Source organism: Dermacentor albipictus, chromosome 3 (assembly GCF_038994185.2).
Source record: "Dermacentor albipictus isolate Rhodes 1998 colony chromosome 3, USDA_Dalb.pri_finalv2, whole genome shotgun sequence".
In the NCBI taxonomy this organism is placed as follows: domain Eukaryota; kingdom Metazoa; phylum Arthropoda; class Arachnida; order Ixodida; family Ixodidae; genus Dermacentor; species Dermacentor albipictus.
The window spans coordinates 129,891,365-129,916,069 of record NC_091823.1 but is presented as its reverse complement, the minus strand read 5'-3'; the positions used below and the strand labels follow the sequence as shown (position 1 = coordinate 129,916,069).

At 46.0% G+C, this 24,705-nt stretch overlaps 2 protein-coding genes across 2 annotated transcripts in view; both read right to left on the bottom strand.

Moving 5' to 3' along the window:
- The window catches only part of LOC135912843 (pyrroline-5-carboxylate reductase 3-like), a 45,244-nt gene that overhangs the window by 18,318 nt on the left and 2,221 nt on the right, over positions 1–24,705 (bottom strand). Inside the window, exons 2-3 of the mRNA XM_065445390.1 lie at positions 7,050–7,120; positions 1,823–2,002 (exon numbers count right to left, since the gene is read on the bottom strand). Of these exons, the coding sequence (XP_065301462.1) occupies positions 1,823–2,002; positions 7,050–7,120 (251 nt within the window). The remainder of the gene's footprint in view (positions 1–1,822; positions 2,003–7,049; positions 7,121–24,705) is intronic.
- On the bottom strand, positions 15,619–22,916 carry nero (deoxyhypusine hydroxylase nero). The gene has a single exon (XM_065445389.2). It carries the CDS (start codon positions 22,788–22,790, stop codon positions 21,852–21,854), a length of 939 nt encoding a protein of 312 aa, XP_065301461.1. The 5' UTR covers positions 22,791–22,916; the 3' UTR covers positions 15,619–21,851.

Sequence of the window (24,705 nt, the reverse complement as noted above, 5' to 3'; positions counted from 1 at the left end):
CCATGTTAAGGTGACTGAGGTGTAGCTTCAGTAATCTGATTTTGGGTAGGAGGTAACCCGCGTGCACGTTTTCATCCCTTTGCACTTTGTAGTTCCCGTCAAATGTAGGTGCTCAAAACAGCGTCACCTGTCAGAACTCGTTTCCTCAAAAATTTCGCTGGTTACATGCAATTTGTTACAGAAAAAAAGTAATTTAATTACTATGAGCGTTGCCGAGTAAACAGAGTAATCGTTAAATTACGAAACTACCGAAAAACGTTACTGATTACAAGCAACGAATTACGTGTAATTCGTTACGTACAAGTCTGTCCGCATTACGTGAGCGGTGCTTTATTAGTCAGGCCATCCTCCGCTCCAATGTATTGGATGTTCGTACAAGATTAGTCCCTGGGAGTGTTAGACAGCGCCACCCGTGGCCAAGGCGTTCAGTATACTTCAGTGAATTTCGGTACAGTTTCTTCTCAGGGTCTTAACACACTGTGGCAAGTGCTTTCGTGGCGCCCAAGAGTGCTGGTATTTGGAGATGGTGCATGGGGATAGGTCGCAACTGACACGATGCCAAGAGAAAATAAAATGAAATACACACGGCTCACGACTGAAATTGAGCTGATGTGCCAGACTTCAGCAGTAAGATTTGGATAAAGAACCCCGTTCTGTGTGCGCACTTATTATGCACTTCCTCCTCATCCGTATATAATCATGATCATGCGCGTGTCTTTCCTCTTCGCCGCGCGCATGGGCGCATCTTCAGCATGGACTATGCCTGGGCACCTCACCCTGTCTCTCGGGCTCAATAACGGTCAGCCCTTGCTGTGATGTGACATTCCAAATTTTGCTGCAGTCAAATAGTGCATTTCTTAGGCACTGTGTATTATTAGACTATTAGGGCACCTATATAGGCGTCAAGATATTATATAACACGTGAGTATTTGCAACTTAATTATCAATACCTTATACCTTCTCTTACTGCGGCGCTGACCAGAGATGAGTATGCGTGTATCGGTGCCTTCTCACCCCTTCGCGTATTGGCAGAGCTTTATTGGGGAATATTTGAAAGTCATTTACGTGGAATTCATGGTTTAGTTTCGTTTTTGCTAACTTTGCATCTGTCGTTGTCCCGGCATACCCTGTGTGTTTTATTCGCAAATATTTATTGTTGCCTTCAGATGGTGCCAGCTGGTCTCTAGACAGTTGAAGTACAGTCATCATATGCTCCAATTTTATTTCAACTGATATCTCTCTCCTCTTTTTTTCTCTCTCTCTCTTCGTGCATTGATTCGAACCTCTTAACCTGTGCTGAGGAATTTTTTGCGCGTTGTCCAAAAACAGCATTTGCGTGCTGGCAGTGTTATCCTGAGAAATAGCAAGCGGAAAAGCAATCGGCTGCTGAAGCACCCATCTGTCGAACCAGGACGCCTGCGTGTGCTCGCACTGTCTTCGATCCACACACGAATATTTAAAAATATAACTTCGGATTGATTGAGCGAGTTTGGAACAAAGATAGCGGCTACAGTGATAATCATAATGAAGCTGGCGTATTGTTTTCATCTCAAGCTGCTTTCAAATTCTCGATTTCGCATGTATCCCGGAAGACAGACGTCCTAAACTTACGCACCCCTTTTTAACCATCCAGTGGGTAATCAACCACACTTTGTGCACACCTCGAATAATTGTTTTTTTTTACACAACTGCCACTGGGGTCAACAGTGCGCTTTTAGTGTTGTCATACGTATTTAAAGAACACGCATTCAGTGACTGTAGTTGCATTACACCAGGACTTCGTGCCCAGACGCGATCGCGGAGGTCATCGGAGAAAGAGCACCTGCTGTATATCGTCAAGCGTGACCCCCATCGCCAGGGAGACGACCAGGTGTCTCTGCTGCACGGCGGGCGCCACTTGCTCGAGCACGGCGGGCACCACGTTCGGCTTGAGCGCCACCAGGATGGTGTCGCACTGGTCCACCACGTCGAGGTTCTCGTGCGTCGTCCGGCACCCCAGGGCCTGGGAAGGGAACCGCGTCGTGGACTCTCGCGGCACCAAAAAAAAAAGCGGTCGGGCACCATTTGCCCGATTGTCAACGAGACGCGCGCGACTACCGATTCGCTACCCTATATACGAAAGGGCGGGACAGTCGATTTCAGAAACCCACCTCTCTTTGTAAGCCCGGGAACTTTGTGCATGGTTGACGGTGACGACATCCCAACGCATCGCAAGGGCTACGAGAGAGGCCGCAGTGGAGGACTACGGAGTTATTTTGATTGCCAGTTATTTATAACACGCGCCCAAAGAGCCGTGCATGAGAATTTCACGACTTGAAGTCCAACCCGCGGCCTTGTGCTCAGCAGCAGAACGCCCTTGTTCACAATGAAAGGAACAGGCCAGCCCACCAGCTATTCACGTTGCAGATAAGGAGAAAGGGGTGAGTACGACAAGCGACGGTGAGGGAGTCGAGCGACAGAGTGGGGCTTATTTAGACCGGAGGGTATATTTAGAGCCTAGAGTGAAGACCGATGCCGCCTAAGAAGTGCAGCAAAGGGCGGTCCTAAAATTTATAGTTAGATTGTATCGAGCCGTTAGGCATTCTGTAGCGTGATCTTTGGTATCGCACAAACTACGTGTGCTGTTTTATTAATTCGCTTACATTTTAGCTATATCGCCGTCACGACGTCACATCTGAAATCTGTGCGTCGGCGATTCTCACTTTTTTCACAACTCGTTTAGTCGCCAACGATAACTATACCATGATACGGCACATTTTTAGAATGCGACCTGTAATGGCTCAAAATTTATTTGGTGCGCCTACACTCTGTTGAACCTTGCACTCTTGATCATTTCTTGTAGAGAACTGTAGAGTCACTGTGGATATGTCGTTTCTGCAGACCTGGATGCGACAAATTTTAAATTTTATGACCTCTCCTAGACAAACTTTTCTTGTCAAACGGTGAATATTTTAAATTTAAGAAAGAGTACACACATTAGGCTCTACAACATTCTCGCATCGTACCACGTATCGTCATGATCAAACTGCAACGTTCAGTACAGTGCATGGGAGTGTGCGAATAATATTTTTTATGCCGAATCAATTACGAATGGAATAGTGCCAGAAGAGAATCACATAATTTTCGAATGTTTTTCAAATATCAAACAGCTATTTTCACGTTTCTATAAAACAACCTTCACATACTGGTACATTCACAACGTTAGCTATAGTTTGTGTCATTACATCGCAAGTTATTAAACATTCATTGTGGCTAAATAGCGCAACGTAAACAAGGGCAATGAACCACAAGGCGCTAAGTTGATCTCCCTTGTCTTGTCCTTCGTTCTCCGTGTTTGCCACAGTGAGCGTTTCATACCGATTAGCTCAACTTACATTGCTATTGAAACATTCTTTATTAAACGCACAAATGGAGCATCATAATCAAATAAGCAGTTAAATAGTATACTTGATAGTGACTGCGAATAATAATGGTATAGCCGGAAATGTGTTGCCCCTTGAGCGACGTAGCGTGCTCCATTATACGTAACGTCTCATGCCTAACGTCATGCCTTACGTCTCGGAATGACATTTATGACAATTTTGTTCCAAATTCCTGCTTTATCGAGCAAAGTTATCGATTTGAACTGTTCGAAGAGTATTTTAAAAATACTCGTATTTGCCAATAGTGAACATTCCATTCGAAGACCGGATCGACTACTACAATATTGATTAAAAGAATACAATACTGAACATGTTATTTATATGTTTCGAATAATCGCACGCAACTAATGTAGGGCACTTGTCGGCACCCCTTCGAGTCCACGGTAGGCTTGCGACGGGCAGCATGGTCAGACAAATGTTTCTTATTCAACAGCTCCTACGCACAATACCGAATCGGCCGGTTTTCGTCGAACTGTTTCCGCAAGCACGGATAGCAAAAAACTCGTCCACTGTTGCTTAGCATCTAGGCCACTGTTGCAACAGTGGCCTATAGATTACGTGCCAAACAGTGGTCTAGAACAACGTCCTAACACTATTTGAGTCTAGCGTTGCTGCTCTAACATTACCGGTATGCACTTCGTGTCGCTGATTGTGTATGGGCACGATGTGGCGCGCACGCATCTATGACGTTTTCAGTAACAGCAAGACGGCAACGCTATATGCTAAAATACGCTGACGTTAAAACTTGCGAAGCCCGATCAAATGCGCTTCTCAATTATTATTTGCTTATGGCACCTTGCATGTATTAGTCTGAGTACAGGTGATGCGTGTCGCCGTTGGCACTTCCGTTAGACTAACAGGAATCCCCAAAGGTGATCCCGCTCGACGAGTGGACTTCGTCAGCGCGGCACAGCGATATCAGTGCGAGAGACTGACTTCGCGCGCGGCCTCATGACGCTGCGAAAAAAAAAAAAAGGTTATGGGAGTTTTACGTGCCAAAACCACGATCTTATTACGAGGCACGCCGTTGTCGGGGGGGGACTCCGAAAATTTGGACAATATGGGGGTTCTTTAACGCGCACCTAAATCTAAGTACATGGCTGTTAGGCCACAGTCGCAGGTATGACTGGTATCGTGCCACTGCCAGCTATAGCTCCTTCAGATGATCGCCGCGCATGAAACATTTGCGTAGCACGGGTGCGCGAGAGCGAGCACGTGCGCGCACGCCGGTTTCCTTTGCGCCGAAGACGCAGCAATGAAACGGGCAAATTTATGGCATTCGATTGGCCGCTTCGCATGGATTGCATGTGTGTTGGATCTGCATAATTTTCTTTTCTTTTTTCTTTTATTTGTCTTTTCCTTTATTTCTTGCTGTCGTCAGTACCCCAGTGCCGTTTTCTCGCAGCTCCAGAATAATCGTGATTTGGACTTCGGAATTGCGAATGTGACGTTACAGGTAGCTAGATTTTTTTTTCCTTCGCGACTTCAGAGACAAGAAAGAGAGCGGCGTCTTTAAGGAAGAATATATAATGTAATGCGCGTATGAAATTTACATGAGGACCTATGGCGGATCAAAAAAAGTTCTTCGCAAGTCAAATGTGCGTCCGCTGCTCGAATGTAGGCAGAGTCTTGGGCTTTAGATTATGCTAGCGAATCAAATATTCGTTGGCCATGACGTGTTCAAGAAAGATGCGGCGCCCGTTTCATCTTGTGTGGAATGTTTTACTGGAAGATTTCTCGTCGTGCCGGCGAAATTAGAATGACCTTTCTCCTCGTGACGGCGTACGCAAGATTTTCATTATACTTTCCACCGTTACCCATGGCAACGCAAGTATAGAGGAAAGCCAGTATGCAAAACGGTTGAACTGTGGCAGATGAGTTCAGGGGGAGCCTGCAAAGTGAAGGAAATTTCATGAAAGAAAAAATTGTCGACCACCCGAGGGTATTACGAAATACAACGTAATCCCATGCCGGTTTCTCAAAAAGAAAGCTTCGAAGCTGAAAAAAAGAGAATGTCCTGGTCCGGGGTTTGAAGTTGAAGTTAACGCATTTCCGGCCCGGTCGCCCTACAAATGTGAGCCACACAAGAGGCTGGACAGATCGCAGTGAGAGGGAGAATCAATCGACAGCTCGAAGCGCACAGACAATAACGGCAAATGAGAGTGCAAGGTGAAAATCCGCAAGGAAATCCGCAAATCCTCGCTCTGCAACCTTCTATAGCCTCGTGGTTAGCTCTGGTGGTTGAGCGATCTCCCCGGAAAGGCGGTTCCGCGGATTCAATCTCCAGGAGCAGGACAAATTTTTCTAACGCGGAGCTTTCTCTTTTAAAAAGAAAAACGTCCTGGCTTCCTTTGTAGCATGGCGATATATTCTCAGGTGAACGAAATTTGTCTCCTTCAAGATCTGAACTGTGTATCGCCTCCGAGTTGACCACTCCTTAAACTTGCTCGAGTACAATCCCCCGAAAAAGTTTGCGTACATAACAACACGTTGCTCACGTGATCCGGTTGGTGACGACGAAACAGCACAAAGAGCCAATGATGCAGGGCGTACCAGTGACTACTAAATGACGATTATATTGCAGTGACCGCTATATATACAACGTCCAATAGGCGACTATTACCATTATGTCCGACTAGCTTGGCGCATTTTCCCGTGGTGCTCCCTGCAACGCGATTGCCGTCTACCGGCACACCGAGTGAAAAACAAACAAAAATGTTAATAACAAAAATAACAAATATGCAGATTCAACGCGCCTGTCGTAATCTATGAAAGCGAAGCTTTCGTGAAGCGGTTAATTAAACGCTCTACAAGTTAATACCATGCGTGCCGTTTATTTTCACCCTATGCAACGTGTAATCTCTCGGACCCGCCGTGGTTGCTCAGTGGCTACGGTGTTGGGCTGCTGAGCACGAGGTCGCGGGATCGAATCCCGGCCACGGCGGCCGCATTTCGATGGGGCGAAATGCGAAAACACCCATTTACTTAGATTTAGGTGCACGTTAAAGAACCCCAGGGGGTCGAAATCTCCGGAGTCCTCCACTACGGTGCGCCTCATAATCAGAATGTGGTTTTGGCACGTAAAACCTCATATTTTACGTGTAATTCCATTCATTGTTCGTTTATGCACCACACAGGTCACAACTTTAATCTCCAGAAATGTCTACGTTTAAGAAGTACACCGCTCAGGAGGTATGCTAAAATGTAAACTCCAATTCAGGCGGATCCGCACTGAAAAGTCGACGCCGCGATGTCACCAGGATCAAAGTGGCGTTTGACGCTTCTCAGGGGAAGATTGGTGAGGACACGTGTGTGTACATATGAGTACAGCACACATATAAATACATTTGAGGCTGACTTAGTACAAAGTCATCCTGGGTAATTGGTCAATAATGGGCACATACCCTGTGGAAGATACCCTGCGGCACGTACGCATCGGTCAATGAGTGGTTAGCCCAAACAGAGAAAATTTAAGCCTAAAGAACAAAAGAGGCAATTCACTGTCTTGCACTACATTCTACTCAAGTTCTTTCCCGCGCACACACACACACACACACACACACACACACACACACACACACACACACACACACACACACACACACATGCGTACAAAATAAAACTTGCCTTGATCTCATCCAAGAGGTGCTTGTCGGCTACGGGACAGCTGGCCATGATCTTCGCTGGGTTCGTCACGCCTTCCCCGGGAAGAGAACGAACAGGTTGTTGGAGAAATAATGTTGCGCAGAAGCTTTAACGTCAAACCTTATATAGCGCCTAATCTTGCAGAGATCGATATTTTTCTTGACGTCGTTGCCCAGCCAAGTATCATTAGCATCTTTACCAGACTATTTAATGTTCACTTCAGGACAAAGGCCTCTCCCTGCGATCTCCAGTTACACGTGTCTGGTATCAATGGAGTGCATGTCGTGCCTGCAAATTTCACAATCTCGTCACGCGATCTAACCATCTGCCGTACTCTATTGCGCTTTCCTCCCGCTTGGCAACCATTCTCTGTTGCTCTAAAAGGCCATACGTTACCTGCTATACACATTTACATGGCCTGCCCTACTCCACCTTCATTTTACACTACCTTGTGTCCTCGTGTATCACGCATTTAACCCAACCAGTCTTCTATTCCAAAGTCCTTAATGGTCAACAATTAATTGGAGCTTCCAGCAGCGCCCAGAGGCCGAGGAGGGGGGAAGGGGTGTAAGAAGGAAAGAAAGGAAAGACGCGATGTTTGACCAGTGGTGAATAAGCTGGCTATCATTTCCTGGGCTAACAGGTATAGTAGCCGAAAGACATATGAGACGCGAAATGAAATAAAAAGTAACTTGAGAAAAAAAAAATAAGAGTGTGCACACGGAGCTACAGGCATCACGAGAACACTCAAAGTCAGTCACAAAGTCCGCATGACTTCATTAAGCGGAGCGATGTGGTTTGTGCAACGCGGTCTCTTCTCCGACGAGGGGCTGTCATCCAGTCTATCTCGAGCGGTCGAGGTTTCAAAAGGTGTACTTTGCTACGTGTAGTGTAGCTTCAAGATAGCCGCCGGAAAGAATACCAGATTCGCAGAGGGATCCGCAAGTCACCTATTTGTAAAACAAAAGAGACGCTTTGACGCTATTTAAAGTACAAGCAATATAACAGGTGCACACACCAAGCGCTCCCCTTCTCGTCCGCTAACTGGCACATTAAACGATCTTTGAGCATTAGAAAACAGGGCGACAATTATTCGTGCAATCTTTCAGCGAAACGCGTGCAACTGGAGATTCTCGTAGCTTCATATCCCATTTGTCAAAGACGGTTTCGTAGAATCTGCGAGTGTCGTGGAAGAGCGATGGCTACCTCATTTTTCCCGTGCGATGGAGCTTCCGCCACTATCGCCGCATTTTCGCATCGTAACAAACAACTTTCATAGCGTGTTTTGCTGCTCAGATGTCTTAGGCCCAAACACGCATTGCAACGTAAGTCTGTTCCAGACCCGCCGTGGTTGCTCAGTGGCTATGGTGTTGGGCTGCTGAGCACGAGGTCGCGGGATCGAATCCCGACCACGGCGGCCACATTTCGATGGGGGCGAAATGCGAAAACACCCGTGTGCTTAGATTTAGGTGCACGTTAAAGAACCCCAGGTGGTCAAAATTTCCGGAGTCCTCCACTACGGCGTGCCTCATAATCAGAAAGTGGTTTTGGCACGTAAAACCCCAAATATTATTATTATTATTATTATTAAGTCTGTTCCACGTTCCACTCGGCGTTGAACACGAAAGTACGATTAAAAACAAAATCCACACAAAAGTTGATTCCGCTTTTCTCCTCGGAGCAGGTCGCGAGCTCGACGATGTTGAACACAAACAATTTCGACGAGTGTGCCTCAAAGCGCAACATCGACGCCAACGCAAATCTGGGATCTAATCTACGAAGGCGTCCACACTTCACAACAACAGGTTGGTCATTTCCCGTGGGGCAATAGCAAATCGCGAGGGTGGTCGGTGAGGTAGCCAAGATGCCGGCCTGTCGCGCGCTGATGCTGCGAGAAATATGGGCACGTGACCTAAGCTTCGCTATCGTGATCTCACGGCCCTGTAAAGAGGCGAACCGCCCTGGCAGCAAGCGTGCATCGGCCTCACACCTCACAGTAATTTGAACTACTTCACGTGATAGTTCTCAACACACGTAGGTGCTCACCGCAACGAAGGCTTCTGGAAGTGCAGAACCGCTCAACAGTTGATCCAGGCGCCTGGCATGCCAAGCCCGTCGCTAGGCTAAACTCTCCAGACATAAAACTTTGTCTCTCATCGTCACAAAATGTGCTTCCAAAAGTGCGGCTATCAATACACCTTAGCTCATCCTCATAGACATGTCGCGTTGCGTCCAGTTTCTTGCACTGTGCGATGCCTATAGTTCATTATATTGTGCTCCGGTTGGTTCATTTGTATGCGGGGAAGTCGGCCCCAGCTTACGTTTATTTGCGTGGCTACGACGTGTTTTTTAATGGATGGTGCTACGTAATGTGACCACTTTCGTTTAGTTGCTTTTTTTTTTATCTCGCGGATATGTTTTCAGAACGGAAGCAACCTATATGCGTCCATGGACGCGGCGCTTGTACGTCGGATTGGTCATCGTGATAGTGCAGCTGTATTTGCAGCGGAATGACTACGTCTTGAAGCTATAGTCGCTGAACTGGAGCTCAACCATGGGCAGTGAGCCCGCTAGAGATTCTGTGAATATTTTTTTCCTTAATTTTAATTTAACCCAGCTTGTATCACAACCTACACGAGTTACACAGAGTACTTCTAAACGAGAAGAAAGGGGGTTAACCGAGGGTCCCGATTTTATTAGTAATATCATAAGAAGCGAACAAACATTGACACCAAGGACAACATAGGGGAAATTACTTGTGTTTAATAAATGAAATAAAGAAACGAAGAATTAATGGAAATTAATGAGGATGAATAATGTGGATGGTAATGAAGGCCAAGAAACGCCGTGAGCTGAATGTACTTATTTGACAGCTCCCTGGAACAGAGGTGGCAACAGGAGTTGTTTCGTCGGCGCTTGTCTACGGCGTCCTTTTTTGTCCCCCGTCTATGTATGCACTGTAAGTGACGACTGAAACCACCACCGTTCGCGACGCGTCCATAACGGCGGCCGTTAACAGCGTACAGAAAACCTCGAGCTTGCTCCTTCCCGACGCCGCCCCCGCTGCCGGGGACCTTCTCCGTCGGCGTCGCCACCGCTGGGAGGATGCCCTCAAAAGTTCAGAGCTGGAAGACTAGCTCTGGGCCATCCGGCAAGCCGAAGATGCCGCCCGAGTCCGAGGACCACAACCAAACTGCCGCACCATTCTTTTTAATAAAGTTTATTTTCTTCTTCGTGTTCATACGATATCAGCATTTCGTCACTGAAAGCGAAATCTGGTGACTTGCTTTCCATCGAAAGGTTGTCACCCTCTCTATCTTCCGTTTATTTTTCTGCAGTTCCCTTAATCATCCACCGTACATCACGCCCCCTTCATACATATCTCATCACACCGGTCGTCCGCTTCAATTTACGTGCGCACATGCCCGCACCACCATTTTTCAAGCATCATTTTTTTTTTATTCGAGCAGCGAAAGACTGAAACGGCCTTCAACCCGCCATCACAAGCCCATATGCCTTTGCCGAAGCTATATTACCCCCACTTCAATATGAACGCCTGCTTCTACTATTTACTGTATTATCTACCCCTTATGTAATACCCCTGCAATGCGTTCATTAAGGTAATAGAATGAAGTTCGTAACTTTGACAAGCGACTAAGCCTTAGGCTGGTGGCTAAACTTCGGCTGACGTTAGGTCAGTGTCAATCGCAAAATTTGGACCTCGCATGGTGGTTGACATTGAGCAAACCTCACCAATGTTGGCCAGGAACGTAAGGTCTGGGTTCAATCAGGAGTTTCAGCTCCATTGGGTAGGAATGCACTGACAGCCATTCTGAATCCAGTGGAGTCTCAACAGCAGTCCTACGCAAGCTATCCGAAACTCAACTAAAAAAATATTCGGCTGCAGCTTAGCTCAGCCACGGCCACTGGATGTGGCTCAGCTAACCCTGGATATGCAAAGCAAAGCTTGGTTTAGCCTGATTAAGTCTTGGGTTCACTTGGTTAACCTTTGATTTAGCTTGTAATTATTCTACTTATGCATACAATCATCGTTAAGCCAGGTATGACGGCTGTGCCTAGGTCGGTGGCTAGACATGACTGTGATTAGGCTTGGGTAGATATGCATCGTTCGACGGGGCGACACCTTATACTCGCGGACAGCTTTCTGTGGCAATGAAGGGCGTAAGAGCGCTTCTGAAAAGAGTTCCGTGTTTTCATCCACGTTAATGGGCAGGAGACAACATAGACACCTAATTAGCAACAGTTAAATAAGATAAAACACACAACTGAATGTAAAATTTTGCGGCTTTTCCTTTCCGCGTCTGGGCAAACGTCAAACCGTCGCACGTGAAGCTGCGTCGATTCAGCGTCTGTTCCGAGAAACCACAAGCACTGTCAAACGCTGGCGGACTCTAACACATGCGCAGCTGCAGCCACGCACCCGTAGCTTTCCCTTCATTGCCACAGAAAGTTGTCCGCGAGTATAGATGTGCAAAGAGACGCCGCGAACATGCGCAGTGTCGAAGCACAAAGTGTCAGGGCGCGAACGCGGTCGCTACATTGCTCTCGACAGTGCGACGCCTGTTGCATTCCGGACCATCTATATGAGCCTGTGTGTATATAAATTGTTTTTTTGGATTGCGAAGCTGTAGCACGACCTATCGCAGAACCAGGACGTGGAATACGTGGATAGCGTATTATGATCTCACGTCTCGCGATGCAACATGCGGTGCCCGTGTCGCATGCTGGACAATAACGTGATAAGTGTAGCCCAGTGAAGAACCGGGGAGTTTTGGAAATAGCGCACGCAAGCCTCTTTGAAGCCCCACGCCCTGCTTGCGGGTTCGTTTGTACTCATTTTGCGTTATTTTGTATGCATTTTTTCGGTCCTTTGTACACCCGGTCGTCTGCGTCCCCTAACTTTTGGAGGACAAAACCTAAAACTCCTTATTATTGGGTGAAGCAAGAAATTGAAATAAAGGGTGTATAGCGGGGGGGGGGGGGGGGGAGGGGGGGCGTGAGCTTGAAAGTTGTCGGGGGTATGGGCGCGAAGTTTGGGCATATCGAGAGCAAACCGAAGGTCTCTTCCCATGAGCCAAATGCTTCCGTGGAACCGTCGGTGAAAGGCACTATTAAAAAGGGAAATGTGCGAAAGTTGTACAATTAGTTATCTAATGCTGCATTAGCAATGAAAATGAACCATTGAGCTAACCATGTACCGGAAGTAAACGTCTGTGGTAAGACAACCTCTTACATCCAACAGCAATTCATTCAGTTTTAACTCCGCACCAAAGCTGCGCAGCCATGTCCCGTCCGCAACAATACTTGATCATCATGTTGCAATGACCATGATGAATGAGCAGAAAAGCTTGAAAAAAAAAGTAGGCACCGCAACCGGCATCAAAAGTGGAGCCCTCCCATGGGGAAATTGCCACAGCTAATTGCACAGTTTTTTTTTTTCAACAAAACCTTCTTTAGACCTGTGTGTGTGTCATCATCACCGGCTTAGTTCCTATCCACGGTGTGCCATGGCAAGACGAAGGCATCTTACTGTCACGCACGCCTACGACAACTTTCTGCGGCAATGAAGTGAAAGCTACGGTGACGGATCTTCTGCATATGTGTCATCGCGCCAAGTAGACTGGCAACATTTGGCAGGGCTTTTGGCTTCTCGGAAAAGACGTCGAATCGACGCAGCTTCCAAGTGCGAAGGTTTCGCCTTTGCTCAGACACGGAAGGGAAAAGCCGCAAAATAAGTCAACTTCAACACTCAGCCGTAAGTTTGGACCAATTCAGCTGTTGTAAGTAAGGTGTTTATGTTTTCACTTCCCCAGCTCACACTATAACGCGAGTGAAAATTTGGGACTTTTTCGGCACCGCTCTCGCTGCTTCGCGCTTTGCCCTCCGCAGCTTTCCTTCCCTTCATTAGCCTCAGAATGTTGGCGTTGAGCCGTGCTCCCGCAAGGATTGCAGAAGTTAGTGCCAGCCTTTCCTCCTTTCCCCCACAAGAACCACTTAGAAAGTTGTCCGCGAGGCCAGAAACACTGTCGCGAATGTTAGTGTGCTCAGCAGCGACGGCAGGGAAGGTCACGCCTGACCGCGTGATGTCACAGCGATACAGCAGAAAGCTGTATCGGGGAGTTTTTCATGTTGCGCTGCAATTTTCTCATTGACAATTTTGATATAATTACATATTTTGAGTTAATTAATACGAATTATGTAATTAGGCAGAATGCACAAACTACTCTGAGTATCTCCAAGTGATGGCAAACGTTGTCCTGGTTCTGTCCAGCTACGCTGCATTTGCATATTTTTTAATCTTGGTGCATGATAGTTGGGACACCCTGTATACATACTATAACATCCATTATTGTAGCGATTTGTGCTAGTAGGCGAGTGCGTTCATGTGGGGTGGAGAGAGCAGGCGGCGACATCTGTCGAAATTCTATGCAGCTGAAAGAATTTCTCATACGTTAACACATTGATAACATTAATGCCAAAGTGCCACTGCAGAGTCGAAACTAAGACACACTGCGCAAAACAAAAACTGCACTGCCCTAATGGTGCCACTGCACGGCATGACGTCAAGCAGCCAGCGTCTCGCAAGCCAGCCCTGACCGAGATGCGAGCGCTTGTGTTTGTAGTGTCATTCCATTTTCATGTCTTTTTGTGTCACTGTTTCAAATAGAGAAAGAGAAGAAAAAAAAAGCCGGCAGATCCCACACCCTGTGAGAATCGACATTATGCGAAGTAGTGTGCTGGGAGCCTACAAAGTTAACAAAACGACCACGAGAGCACCAAGACGTAAGTAGCTGTTTCATGACCTACACAGTATGCATGTCACAAACTTCGTCATACACTCTTGTCATATTATGCCAATTTTGGTGCATACCAAGACACAGGCAACTGTTTAATGACCTATATGACACACACGTCATGACCTATCATTCATGTATGTCCTACACTCTTGTCATACTATGCCAATTTTGGTACATACCAGACGTAGCTGGCTGTTTAATGACCTACATGACATGCATGTCATGGCCTATAATTCATGACATGCGTGTCATGTGATGATATCTACCATGGCATGTGTGTCATGTCACGGCAGATGTGGCTGTAGAGCAAGGGTGTGGTGAATGTGCGTGTCTGTAATAATCGCCCTGTTGTAGACTGTACTTATTGAGTGACTTGTCAGGAGGTTGGTACTTCATTCTTGCCTTACAGTAATGCATGAGGATTTCGCCATGTGTAACCATTCTGTCTTTCACGCGGCCGTTTCAAAAATTAAGAGATGTCCGTTTTGCCTTTTCTCCATCCCGTGCCTATACATGTCAGCCCAACATGCGACTTGCTATTCCCGGCTTCTTCCACGGTCTCGGTAGCACTCAGCGGACTTGGACCAGTATGTATAAACCCCAGTACCTTTTAATAAATAAGCTTACTTGTTCGTGCCCCTTCTGCCAAACACGCTACGCACATTTTCTCCCGATGTCCCTTGCAATGTATAGATTTGTCTTAGGTCGAGCGTGTGACAGCTGCACGCTGCTGTCAAACCCGTGGAAGAGCGTGATGGTGGGAGACACTAAAACCTAATGCGACATGGTCAAGTACTGGGCAGACCTTCTCCCGACTCAATTTCATCATGGGACACCACCTCCTAGTTTCTTCCCTTCCTCCATGGGACAATCACACAAGGAGTCACCGAGGTGTCCTCCCCCCCCCCTCCCCATGGAATGCATGGCTAGGCTGTCGAGCTTCACACGTGGCATGACGCCAAATCTTACAGGCCTTTGCTATCTTGGTGCTGGTTCCTCCTGCATAGCAGAGCCAGAACTGTCACATTTAGGCGTCACTCGTAACACTAAAAAATGAACCAGGCTACTAAGAACTGACTGACGTTGCAATCTTCGTTTGCGACCGCCACCACTAATTGGATGGAAGTGGTGGCTACAGCTTTCACTTCAACTGAAACGTAATCAGTGGAAAACAGCGCACTACATCCAGTACGAGCATCTGCAGTTATAGCAACATGCAGCTCATTTGACAAGCAGTCATTATCACTATGCTCATGCTGAACTCTGTGCAGTTAATATGCAAATTCTGTTCATTGACTAATTCGGCATAAAATACAAAACAGTAGGGATCCAGAGATTTCAAATTTATTTTAGCAAGTGCAGAGAGGTCAGCCTCACTTAAAGAAGTACTGTCACATTCACAATTTTTTTCTACTGTTAGCCCAAGCACTTTAGACCAAGAAAAAAATATAGGCGATACATCACCGTGCCTGCAACACACCCTTCTTCTTGGCAATGCCATGATACCTAGCATTCTTACTGTAGCATGTCATGATGTGCTGATATGCCAATAACACCAGGTCCCGAGATCAACTTTAGTAATAAATTAAAATGTCATGTTTTTTAACCCAGATGTCAGGGCTCCTTTAAAAGGAAGAGAAAGGGTAGACTCCATCATGTGCTAGGATGCTGTACAAAGACCGTGCACCAGTTGGCAATAAGCTAGCCATGAAAATAAAGTCAAACTCTGCATATAGTTTTGATTGTTCTTTATTGGGACAAATGCTCTTTACAGTTGCTATAAGTGATTTGGCAGATATAGTACCCTTTTATGCAATAAATATTCAAACATCCATTCAGACAACACTCTTATAACTGTTAACATTAAACCTGAGTTAGAGTGCAGCTGCTGGAGGTTGCAAGAACACAAACCAACACCACCAGAAAAACTTGGCATCAATACTTCATGTCATATGGCAGTGTTCAAATTTAGTTGCAGACTCCCGTTTCAGCCTATGCTGCCCCGAAAGAATGCTGCGCAGAATGGAGTGAATGAGCTGCTTGAAAAGTTGCCATTCTGTCTTCATTTAACTTTGACCTTTCAGTCGTTTCTTCCAGAGCACAATGAGAAACTTCTTGACTACTTTTGCCAATATTTTGGTTAGAAGCTAAAAGGACTGACAATGCCTGAAGGCTAACAGCTTTGGTACCTTGTCTGAGCTGCCTGTCCTGAAATCTAAGAGAAAAGCCATTCTGCTATGCAATGGCTATAAAAGGCATGAAGTGATAATTTAATGCACCTTGCAAATTCAAAAAGTAAATTGTTAAAAGACAGGTGACAATGATCCTCAGCAAGGAAGCCTAAAGTGTGACCTCCAGCAGTTGGGCAAATTTAACCGGCTTTCAACATACAACTGTTGCCAGGGGCTGCCCTCAGTGAACACTGTGGTATGCAGTGGCATAGCAAGAATTTTTTTTTTAGGGGCGGGGGGGGGGGGGGGGGAGGGTGGAGGTCGGCATACACTTGACTGCGAATCGGGAGGAAGAGGGAGGGGGGCAGGCCACATGCTAACACAGAAATTCCAACAGGGGAAGCATGAGCCAGGTGTGCCACTTCCTGGCTATGTCACTGGTCCAACAACAATGTCCTGATGAAATTCATACAAAATAAAGGGGGATGGTCCTTTCTCCAGTTCCTAGTCATTAAGAATGACTGGCGTGAGGTGGCCTGAAGTTTGTTCCTGTGTGATGAAAGTTACATTGCCATTATTTTATGAGCAGATGGCATGCTAAGGAGATAGAATCGGCAGCAAATATGAGTAAATTAGCTTAAATCTGAAGCCTGTGAAGTCCTATCGTGCATTCAGGCTCAACTTAAAAGCAAGCTACTTCTACCTCAGCATGTGTGATATTAACCTAAGGTTGAATACAGTGAAAAGTGCCTGCAAAAGGAGCCACAGCAGCAGGGAAAGAAAGTCAACTATCCAAGGGGTTGATGGACAGCATGATTGAATGCAAAAGGCAGTCGCACTCTACTCAGCATCCTCTGCCCAGCCCCCCTCCCCCTTCCCAACCACCAGTACCTTTTTTTTTCTTTAACAGCTGTACAGTCAAAGTAACATAACTGCTTTGTTACAGTTATTGAAAGGGAAAAGTGTCCTCCATCTAACTGAAGACATATTCGTTCTAGTTCAGAGCAGTCCTTTTGTTTTTTTTTCTTTCTTCTTTCTAGTGGCTAATGTGCCATAACAAAGTCATTACCAATAGCTCTAGTCCAAGGCATAATAGATAATTGTGTTATACAGAACTCACACAGTACAGATACGACACAAATGCTGCAGCACAAGGTAAAGTCGCCGAAATGCTGCCACCGCACATTTGACATTTCTGCAAAGTAGTAGTCAACAAAAGAGCTGTTTCTCAGAAGTACAACTTTCTCAAGTCTGGCAAGGGGAACCATTCACATCAGATTCAAAGCGCACTCAAGATTCATGATAGCCGTGAGAGTACAACAAGAAACCTCAAAATGTTCAGCAGCTGATAAGACAAAGAAAGGTTCAACACTCTTCTTTTTTATTTGCTCTGATTTGCTCATTATTTTTCTTGCGTTGCCCCTTGAATCAATGTGTTTCCAACGAGATCAAGGTGTAACATGATGAACAATGCAGACAACAGGACAAATGGCATGCAAACACGACAGATGTTTATACTAAATCGTTTGTCCTGTCATATGCCCTGTTGGCCATGTTTAACGTAAAGCCAACCAGCCCAGCCAATAGACTCCGTGCAGCAGGGTGTTAGTAACAGAGAAAGTGAAGATTGTCAAAGGAGCCACAGACTAAGGTAAGGGAGGCTGTGCCATATATGAACAAATAAATGACCATGATGAAAACAACTGCACCGCTATCTACAACACAGGCTACAGTCTATGACCCCACATTACCCATGCACAACAAGGCTTTCGACAAACATCCCGTAAGCAATGCATTCAGGTGTACTCTTAAGGCTGCTCGTTGATCTCAGCATGTTTGCAAAGTGAAAGAACAATGGTTTCAAAGTTGTTTTTCTGCTAGTCCAACAATGACGATCAGCTCCAGGATAAGAAGCTGGCATGTTTTTTCATGATGAACAGAACAGTCTGGCTTCCCGTGTCTGCTGCTACATGCATATTTTAAATGTGGCATTAACTAGTGAAGTTATGTCATTTTCATGCAACACAACACTAATCCTACCAGCTCACATCCAGAAACATGACCCAAGAAAAAAGAAAATGCAGGGAGTGTACTGGCTGTCAAGGAGGTGACAGGATGACAAATTATAACTCATACTGATGCACATCTCGAATACGCCTATAATTTGCACTGCACTGATTTACACGAAGTAACATTTTTCAGACTGGCCAAAAGCTCATTTCATGTACATAAACATACTCTGTTTCCTGAGCATGATGGCAAGACAGAGAGAATGACATCTTTTCACTTGGGCAATAAAGCAGTGCTCTTTCCAGCTCCAGGAAGCATTACAACATTACAATGTTAGCACTGTGGTTGGCACTTAACACACCAGCAGTATTCCTTGCAAGCAAAAGCTGCAGATTACAGGGATAACTTCTGGAGCTGGTGTCTCCCATTAAGTTGAACAGCTAAAAACCATGTGTAGGTTAGTCTGTCTAACTGATGTTCAACAATTAATTATGGAGCTCTTATATTAAGTCAACCACTTTAAGTGGATGTTGACTGATTAATATATTGGTCAACACTCACTCTTAAACAACGTGTCCCACAGTACACTATGTCATGCATTTTTTTTAATGAAGTATTGCTGAATGAAACCAATTTAGAATGTGTTTTCAGAATACTTCCCCAAACAAGTTATGCAGGAATCTACAGATCAGAGGTATATGTTACTATGTGTTGACTCCGCAGCAATCCTTGAACATTTCAAGCTGGAGAAAAAAAGTTCATAGCATGAGGAATCAATAGTTTCCACCACCTGTCTAGGGCAGTTAGGCTGATCAGCACTCACCAATACAATATTCAGCAAGCCAGAACAATTATTTGAACAAATGGATGAAAGCCTTTCATGAACCAAGATGCCTCAGCTCCTGCAGCTCCAAGGTCTAAACCTACAGCACTCAAAAGCCATGTCACGTGAATTAGATGTATTCACATCACGCACATACTGCACGCTGATCCTCCCACTCTTTTGTCGAGTGCTACAGGTTTACATCATGCATTACCTATTAGCCATAACTTACACACACCAACATTTTGTACAATGCGAACTCGCTGCATCTCGACTGCCCTCAGAGTATCAAAAGAGCTTCCATGGCAATTATAGGCAACATGGCGAAGTGGGGACTTAACACCAACCATGTCGGCACAACCCAGTAACTATAGTGTACAAAAACTTGTTGGCAAGTCATGTTTGTCTCTAGCGACACTTGGGCATGACATGACACTACAGCACTTCACTGCCACAGTGAAGCAGCAAAAAGCCACATGTGGATGCTGTCAGTGTATGCAAATGCTGTTCATAAATCAAGTAGTGCTTATCTTAGAGGCGTAGAAATAATGTGAACAAACACAACAGACTTCGAGCGGGCATCTGTAAACACAGGTTAAACAAGGCCAAGCAATGCAAGCTTAAGAAAATAAACAGGACGCCCGTGCTGCATTAACAGCCACAAGTTGGCCTTGTGTTTGCAAGCAGCCATTATGCAGAGGCACTGTGGCCACTTCACAAAATTTCACAGTGCTTATCAAAGCTGTCTGTGGGTAATATGCTTTGGCGTTCCAGTATTTCCATAAAAATCATCCAAAGGTTCGGGAGGTTGTGTACCTGTGTAGCAGTGGGATCAATGTAACTGCAAGAAATGTCATCTGACAGGCAATGCACAAACTGTCTTCAGTCAAGAAAGCATTGCAGTGCGAGATTACACTAAAAATTCTTCTATTTGTCTGTCTTTGCTACAAGCAGCAGTCATGTATATTTTTGTATGTTTATGAGTGGGCGCATTCCTGTGTTAAGGTAAATCTCAGAGTGCAATACACTTCCCTAAAATTTTGCGTTTCTGCAACCTGGTATGTTGAGTGTAAAACGTTAAAATTAAATTCACGCTGTGTCATTGCTTTTTTGGCTTTAAAAAAGGTATTACACTGTTACACATGTGTGGTAGCTTTTGGTGCTATTGTATTGTTTATATTGTATGTATTTCTATCTTTTTACATGTCTTCCTCTCCTACTCAGACCTGTGGTCTCAAATATTGAACAATAAAAATAAAAAAGAATGCCTATATATTACTATAAAACCCCTTACTCAAGGCTTCCCCACAGGATGTGTAAGGTATCGTAAATCTTTAAAAAATAATAAATTGCTCCTCCCCTCCACAGCCTCAAATTCACGTAGCCTAGCCTGTCACATTTAGTGCAAGATGAAGCCACCTGTGATGTGCCAGTGAGGATGTAAATCAGTAACAAGGACAACTGTCGAATGCTAATAAGAGCCACTCGTAATGAAGACAAGATTGTGAACCAAATAGAAATTCACACATTTTACCAGGGCCAGCTCATCACTGTAACATATGTCAGTCACTACTTACTCATGGTGCAAACAACAAAAACATTAAGGGAGCCCTGCAACATTATTCTGACAGTGAAGCATAATGTTTCAAGGAATGCTTTGTATAGCACCCCCTCCCCCTTCGAGTTATATAAAAGATTGACAAAACTGGTGTCTGGAAAAGAAAGTAGATCTACCTCAAAATGCAAAAATTGAAGTAGACAAAAACAAAACCACTTTTCTCCACATTTCACTCACCTAGAGGCACCATAAATTCTTACCAATAAGAATGGCACTTTCATAAATGTGTGCCAGAGCTTGCATATCAAAGTGGCTTAATCACCACGATGGGTGCTTTTGCTTTCTGACAGCATCATTTCTTGGCTCAGCTGAGCAAGGGTTGTTACCTCAGCTTACTCTTTTGTGAGAAAAAAGACTGAGCAGAAGCCAAAAAAAGTTAGGATGGGTTGCATCACCTTCAGCTCTAAAAAGTGGGGTGGGGAAACATGAAAGGGGCACTAACCAAATCTGCTTTGATCAAAAACATTAAGCTATGCCCCCTGTAATTACCACCCATGTCACAACTTGATCCTGTGGACACCTTAACATTAAATATTTTGGCTACTTTCTAGATGAAATGGCTGCATATATTATAATGCACTGTATTTTCACATATGCTTGTTGAGCATGCATTATGCATGTGAAAAACATGCGCAGAATGCATGGCCACCCAATCAAGAGTGAGGAACATAATGCATCACAACCACTGCAAGAAATCAATGCTCGATGCTGCGGTAAATAAGAAATGCACATATTGGGAGAAAATATATTGACTACTCTAATGTCAATGCTGTCATGGCAATTGAAACCTTGCGAGGACACATTTTATGCTAACAGCAAACAAAAGCTACATACTTGATTAGCATCACAGGTGCCCTGTATGCATGCTACAGGTTTAAACTGGGTGTGTAGTGCGAGCCATGCCGGTAGACAGTCAAAAGTTTGACGCTCTCACGTGCGCCTGACCCTTCGCAGATACACACGAAGACACTCTCGCAGGAACAGGTGGTAACGAGTCTCATAAAAAGCTGAAACCAGCGCTACTTTCAGTTTTAGCAGTTTATGTAAACATCAATCCCACCACATGCCGTTGATGGAACATTACCGGCAAACACCACTACTCGGATTTAATGGGATATAAGCGACAACTTGACACACAATCAATTTTTAAATAATCATAACAATGCGTATTCGTGTGAAAGATGATCAAATGTGAAAAAAAAGCATTAAATGCAAGGCCATCGATGACTGCGTACTGTGCGAACCTCGGTACCATCGCGGGCCCGAAATTCAAAGCAACAAGAGGCAATCAAATCACACGAAACGACCGGTTCGGGGAGCATCGCGACGCAACACGAAAAGGATTCAGATGAGGGCCTCCTGTTGCACCTTGAGCAGAGTGTCGGCGTACTGCAGCTCGCAGCTGTTCTCGTACTCGCACATGTCCAGCGCCACGGCGCAGCTCTCTCTCACCAGCGGCTCGTCGTCGGCTTCGAAGCGGCGCAACATCTCGAAGCAGTCTCCCGTGGCGATCGAGCCGAGCGCCTCGGCGCACTCGTGACGCACCATGCCGCACTCCTGTTCGTCGGCCAGAACCTCGCCGAGCCGCTCGACGGCGGCCTCGTGCCTCGCCTGGCCCAGCACGTACGCGACCTCGTGGCGGAACAGAGCGCTGCTCGGACAGCGAAGCCCTTCGGCCAGCGCCCGTATCGCCGGCTCGCTGCCTTCGTTCCGGAGGGAAAACATGGCGCGGTACCGCTCGAACAGCGGCGCCGACTTATCCATCAGACGCTGCGCCTGCTCCTCGACGCCTCCCCCATCGTCCGACAGCAGCGGTGGCGCGGGATCCACGGAACTGTACGGACTGTCGGCGAAAGCCTCGAGCTGGCTCTCGGCGCTAGCCAGCCAAGACATGCGCGCCAACGCAAGCTGACACGTTTCAGCCACGACGGCCGTCTGGTCGGCGGCGAACTCGCGCAGAATATCCATGCTTTGCGGCTCCGCGATGGCCCCGAGCGCCTCGGCGGCTTCGTGCCTCACGATCGCCTCCTCTTTCTCGTCTCTCAGCAGCTTCTCGAGCGTCGGGATGGCGCGGGGATCGCGCATCTGGCCCAGACAGTAGGCGCACTCGTGCTTCAGGAGCGCCGACGGGTCCGTGAAGCAGCTGGCGATGCACTCGATCGCACACGCGCCGCCCAAGTTGCGCAGCGTGAACAGCGCTCGAAAGCGTTCCTTCAGCGGTCGGCTCCGGTCATTGAGGACCTTTCCAACAGCGCGAACTGCCGCTTCTTCCACGTGCTTCATGTCAGCGGGCTGCCTCAGCTGTCAAACGACGTCGGCGAATTGAGGCGGCAGACGCGCGTAAATCACCGCACCGTGCGCACCAGGTTAAAATGGCGTCACAAATGAGCTGGACTGGATCGGATTGGATCATGCTTCGGCTACGAACTTTCTTTTTTTTTCAACCAAGCCTTGTTGCCACTCGCGATTAGTATGCGATGATCGAGTGCGCGTTTTCGGTATCTGTGTCGTATTCCCTCTGATGCGGAGGTGACAAGTAGTTACACTATAAAACACATTGCCGCGTGTACATTTATTTGAGCACAGTGCCAGAAATCCAGCATGAACTACAATTATCACAACGCTAGGTGACAATCAATTGCGTACTTAGAAGAAGTATTCAAACTATTAAACTGGGAAGGCTTAGGACTAAAGATCGATGGCGAATACCTCAATAACCTTCGGTTTGCCGATGACATTGTTCTATTCAGCAACAAGTCAGACGAGCTACAACAAATGATTGAGGACCTTAACAGGGGGAGTGTAAGAGTAGGGATAAAGATTAATATGCAGAAGACAAAGAAAATGATAAATAACCTGGCAAGGGAATAAAAGTTTAAGATCGCAAGTCAGCCTCTAGAGTCTGTGGAGGAGTACGCTTACCTAGGTCAACTAATCACAGGGAACCCTGACCATGAGTAGAAAATTTACAGAAGAATAAAAATGGGTTGGATCGCATACGGTAAACATCGTGAGCGCATGGGAGCTTACCGTTATCATCGAAAAAGAAAGTATACAATCAGTGCATTTTACCGGTGCTGACATATGGCGCAGAGACTTGAAGGCTCACAAAGAAGCTTGAGAACAAGTTAAGAACCGCGCAAAGAGCGATGGAATGAAGAATGCTAGGCATAACTTTAAGAGACAGAAAGCGAGAGGTTTGAATCAGACAGTAAACGGTTACAGACGATATTCTAATAGACATTAAGAGAAAAAAATGGCACTGGGCAGGTTATGTAATGCGCAGACTAGATAACCGTTGTACCGTTGTGGTGACAGAATGGGTACCAAGTGAAGGGAAGCGCAGTAGGGAACGGCAGAAGATTGGATGGTGCGACGAAATTAGGAAATTTGCGGGTGCTAGTTGGAATTGGTTGGCGCAGGACATGGGTAATTTAAAATCGCAGGGAGAGGCCTTCGTCCTGCAGTTACATAAATAGGCTGAGGATGATGATGAGGCGACAGTCATATATATAGTCTACTAGCATGCAGGCATAGAGTTTCATATTAGTATACCTAGAGGCAAATCTGGCGCTGCGATCGTTCAACCTACATGGGAATGATGGGAAGTACAGGCTTCGGATTGGCATTCTGTTGACTGGCGAACTAGTGTACAAGTATTTTTTAAAAGTTTCGGTTTCGCTCCAAGCGCAATTGCTATAACCTGCAGTTGGACAGCGCAACGCAAAGCTCTCTGCGTTTGTTAGGTTGCTCAGAGTGGCGATAGCGCGCTGGGCCAGCGACTGGGACGATGCTTGTGTTGCGGTGTGGCGTCGAAGCCGTGACGAGAAAGCGGCGGCATCGTAAACGTTGAAAGAACATGTTTTGAGCGTTTAGACCTTTGTTTGTTAAGTGTGTTAGGTTGGCACTGTAGCGTTACGTGCTTTATGAAACTTCAGAATAGAACAAAGAAGGCACTACTGATACAAGACATATACAATTGTACTTCTAGTGGCTTGACAATCAAATTTTATTGAGGGCTTCATTATGTGCTCGTTTATGTGCTCATTGAAATGCGTGTTTTAGGACTTTGAGAACACAAACTTACTTGTGGTAGGAAAGATAGCTGCTTCCTAGCTGTAGTCTAGTGTCGCACAATGGGTACCCGCAAAGCCACGCTGTAACGCTTCGGAAGCGGTACGCCAATATAAAATATGAT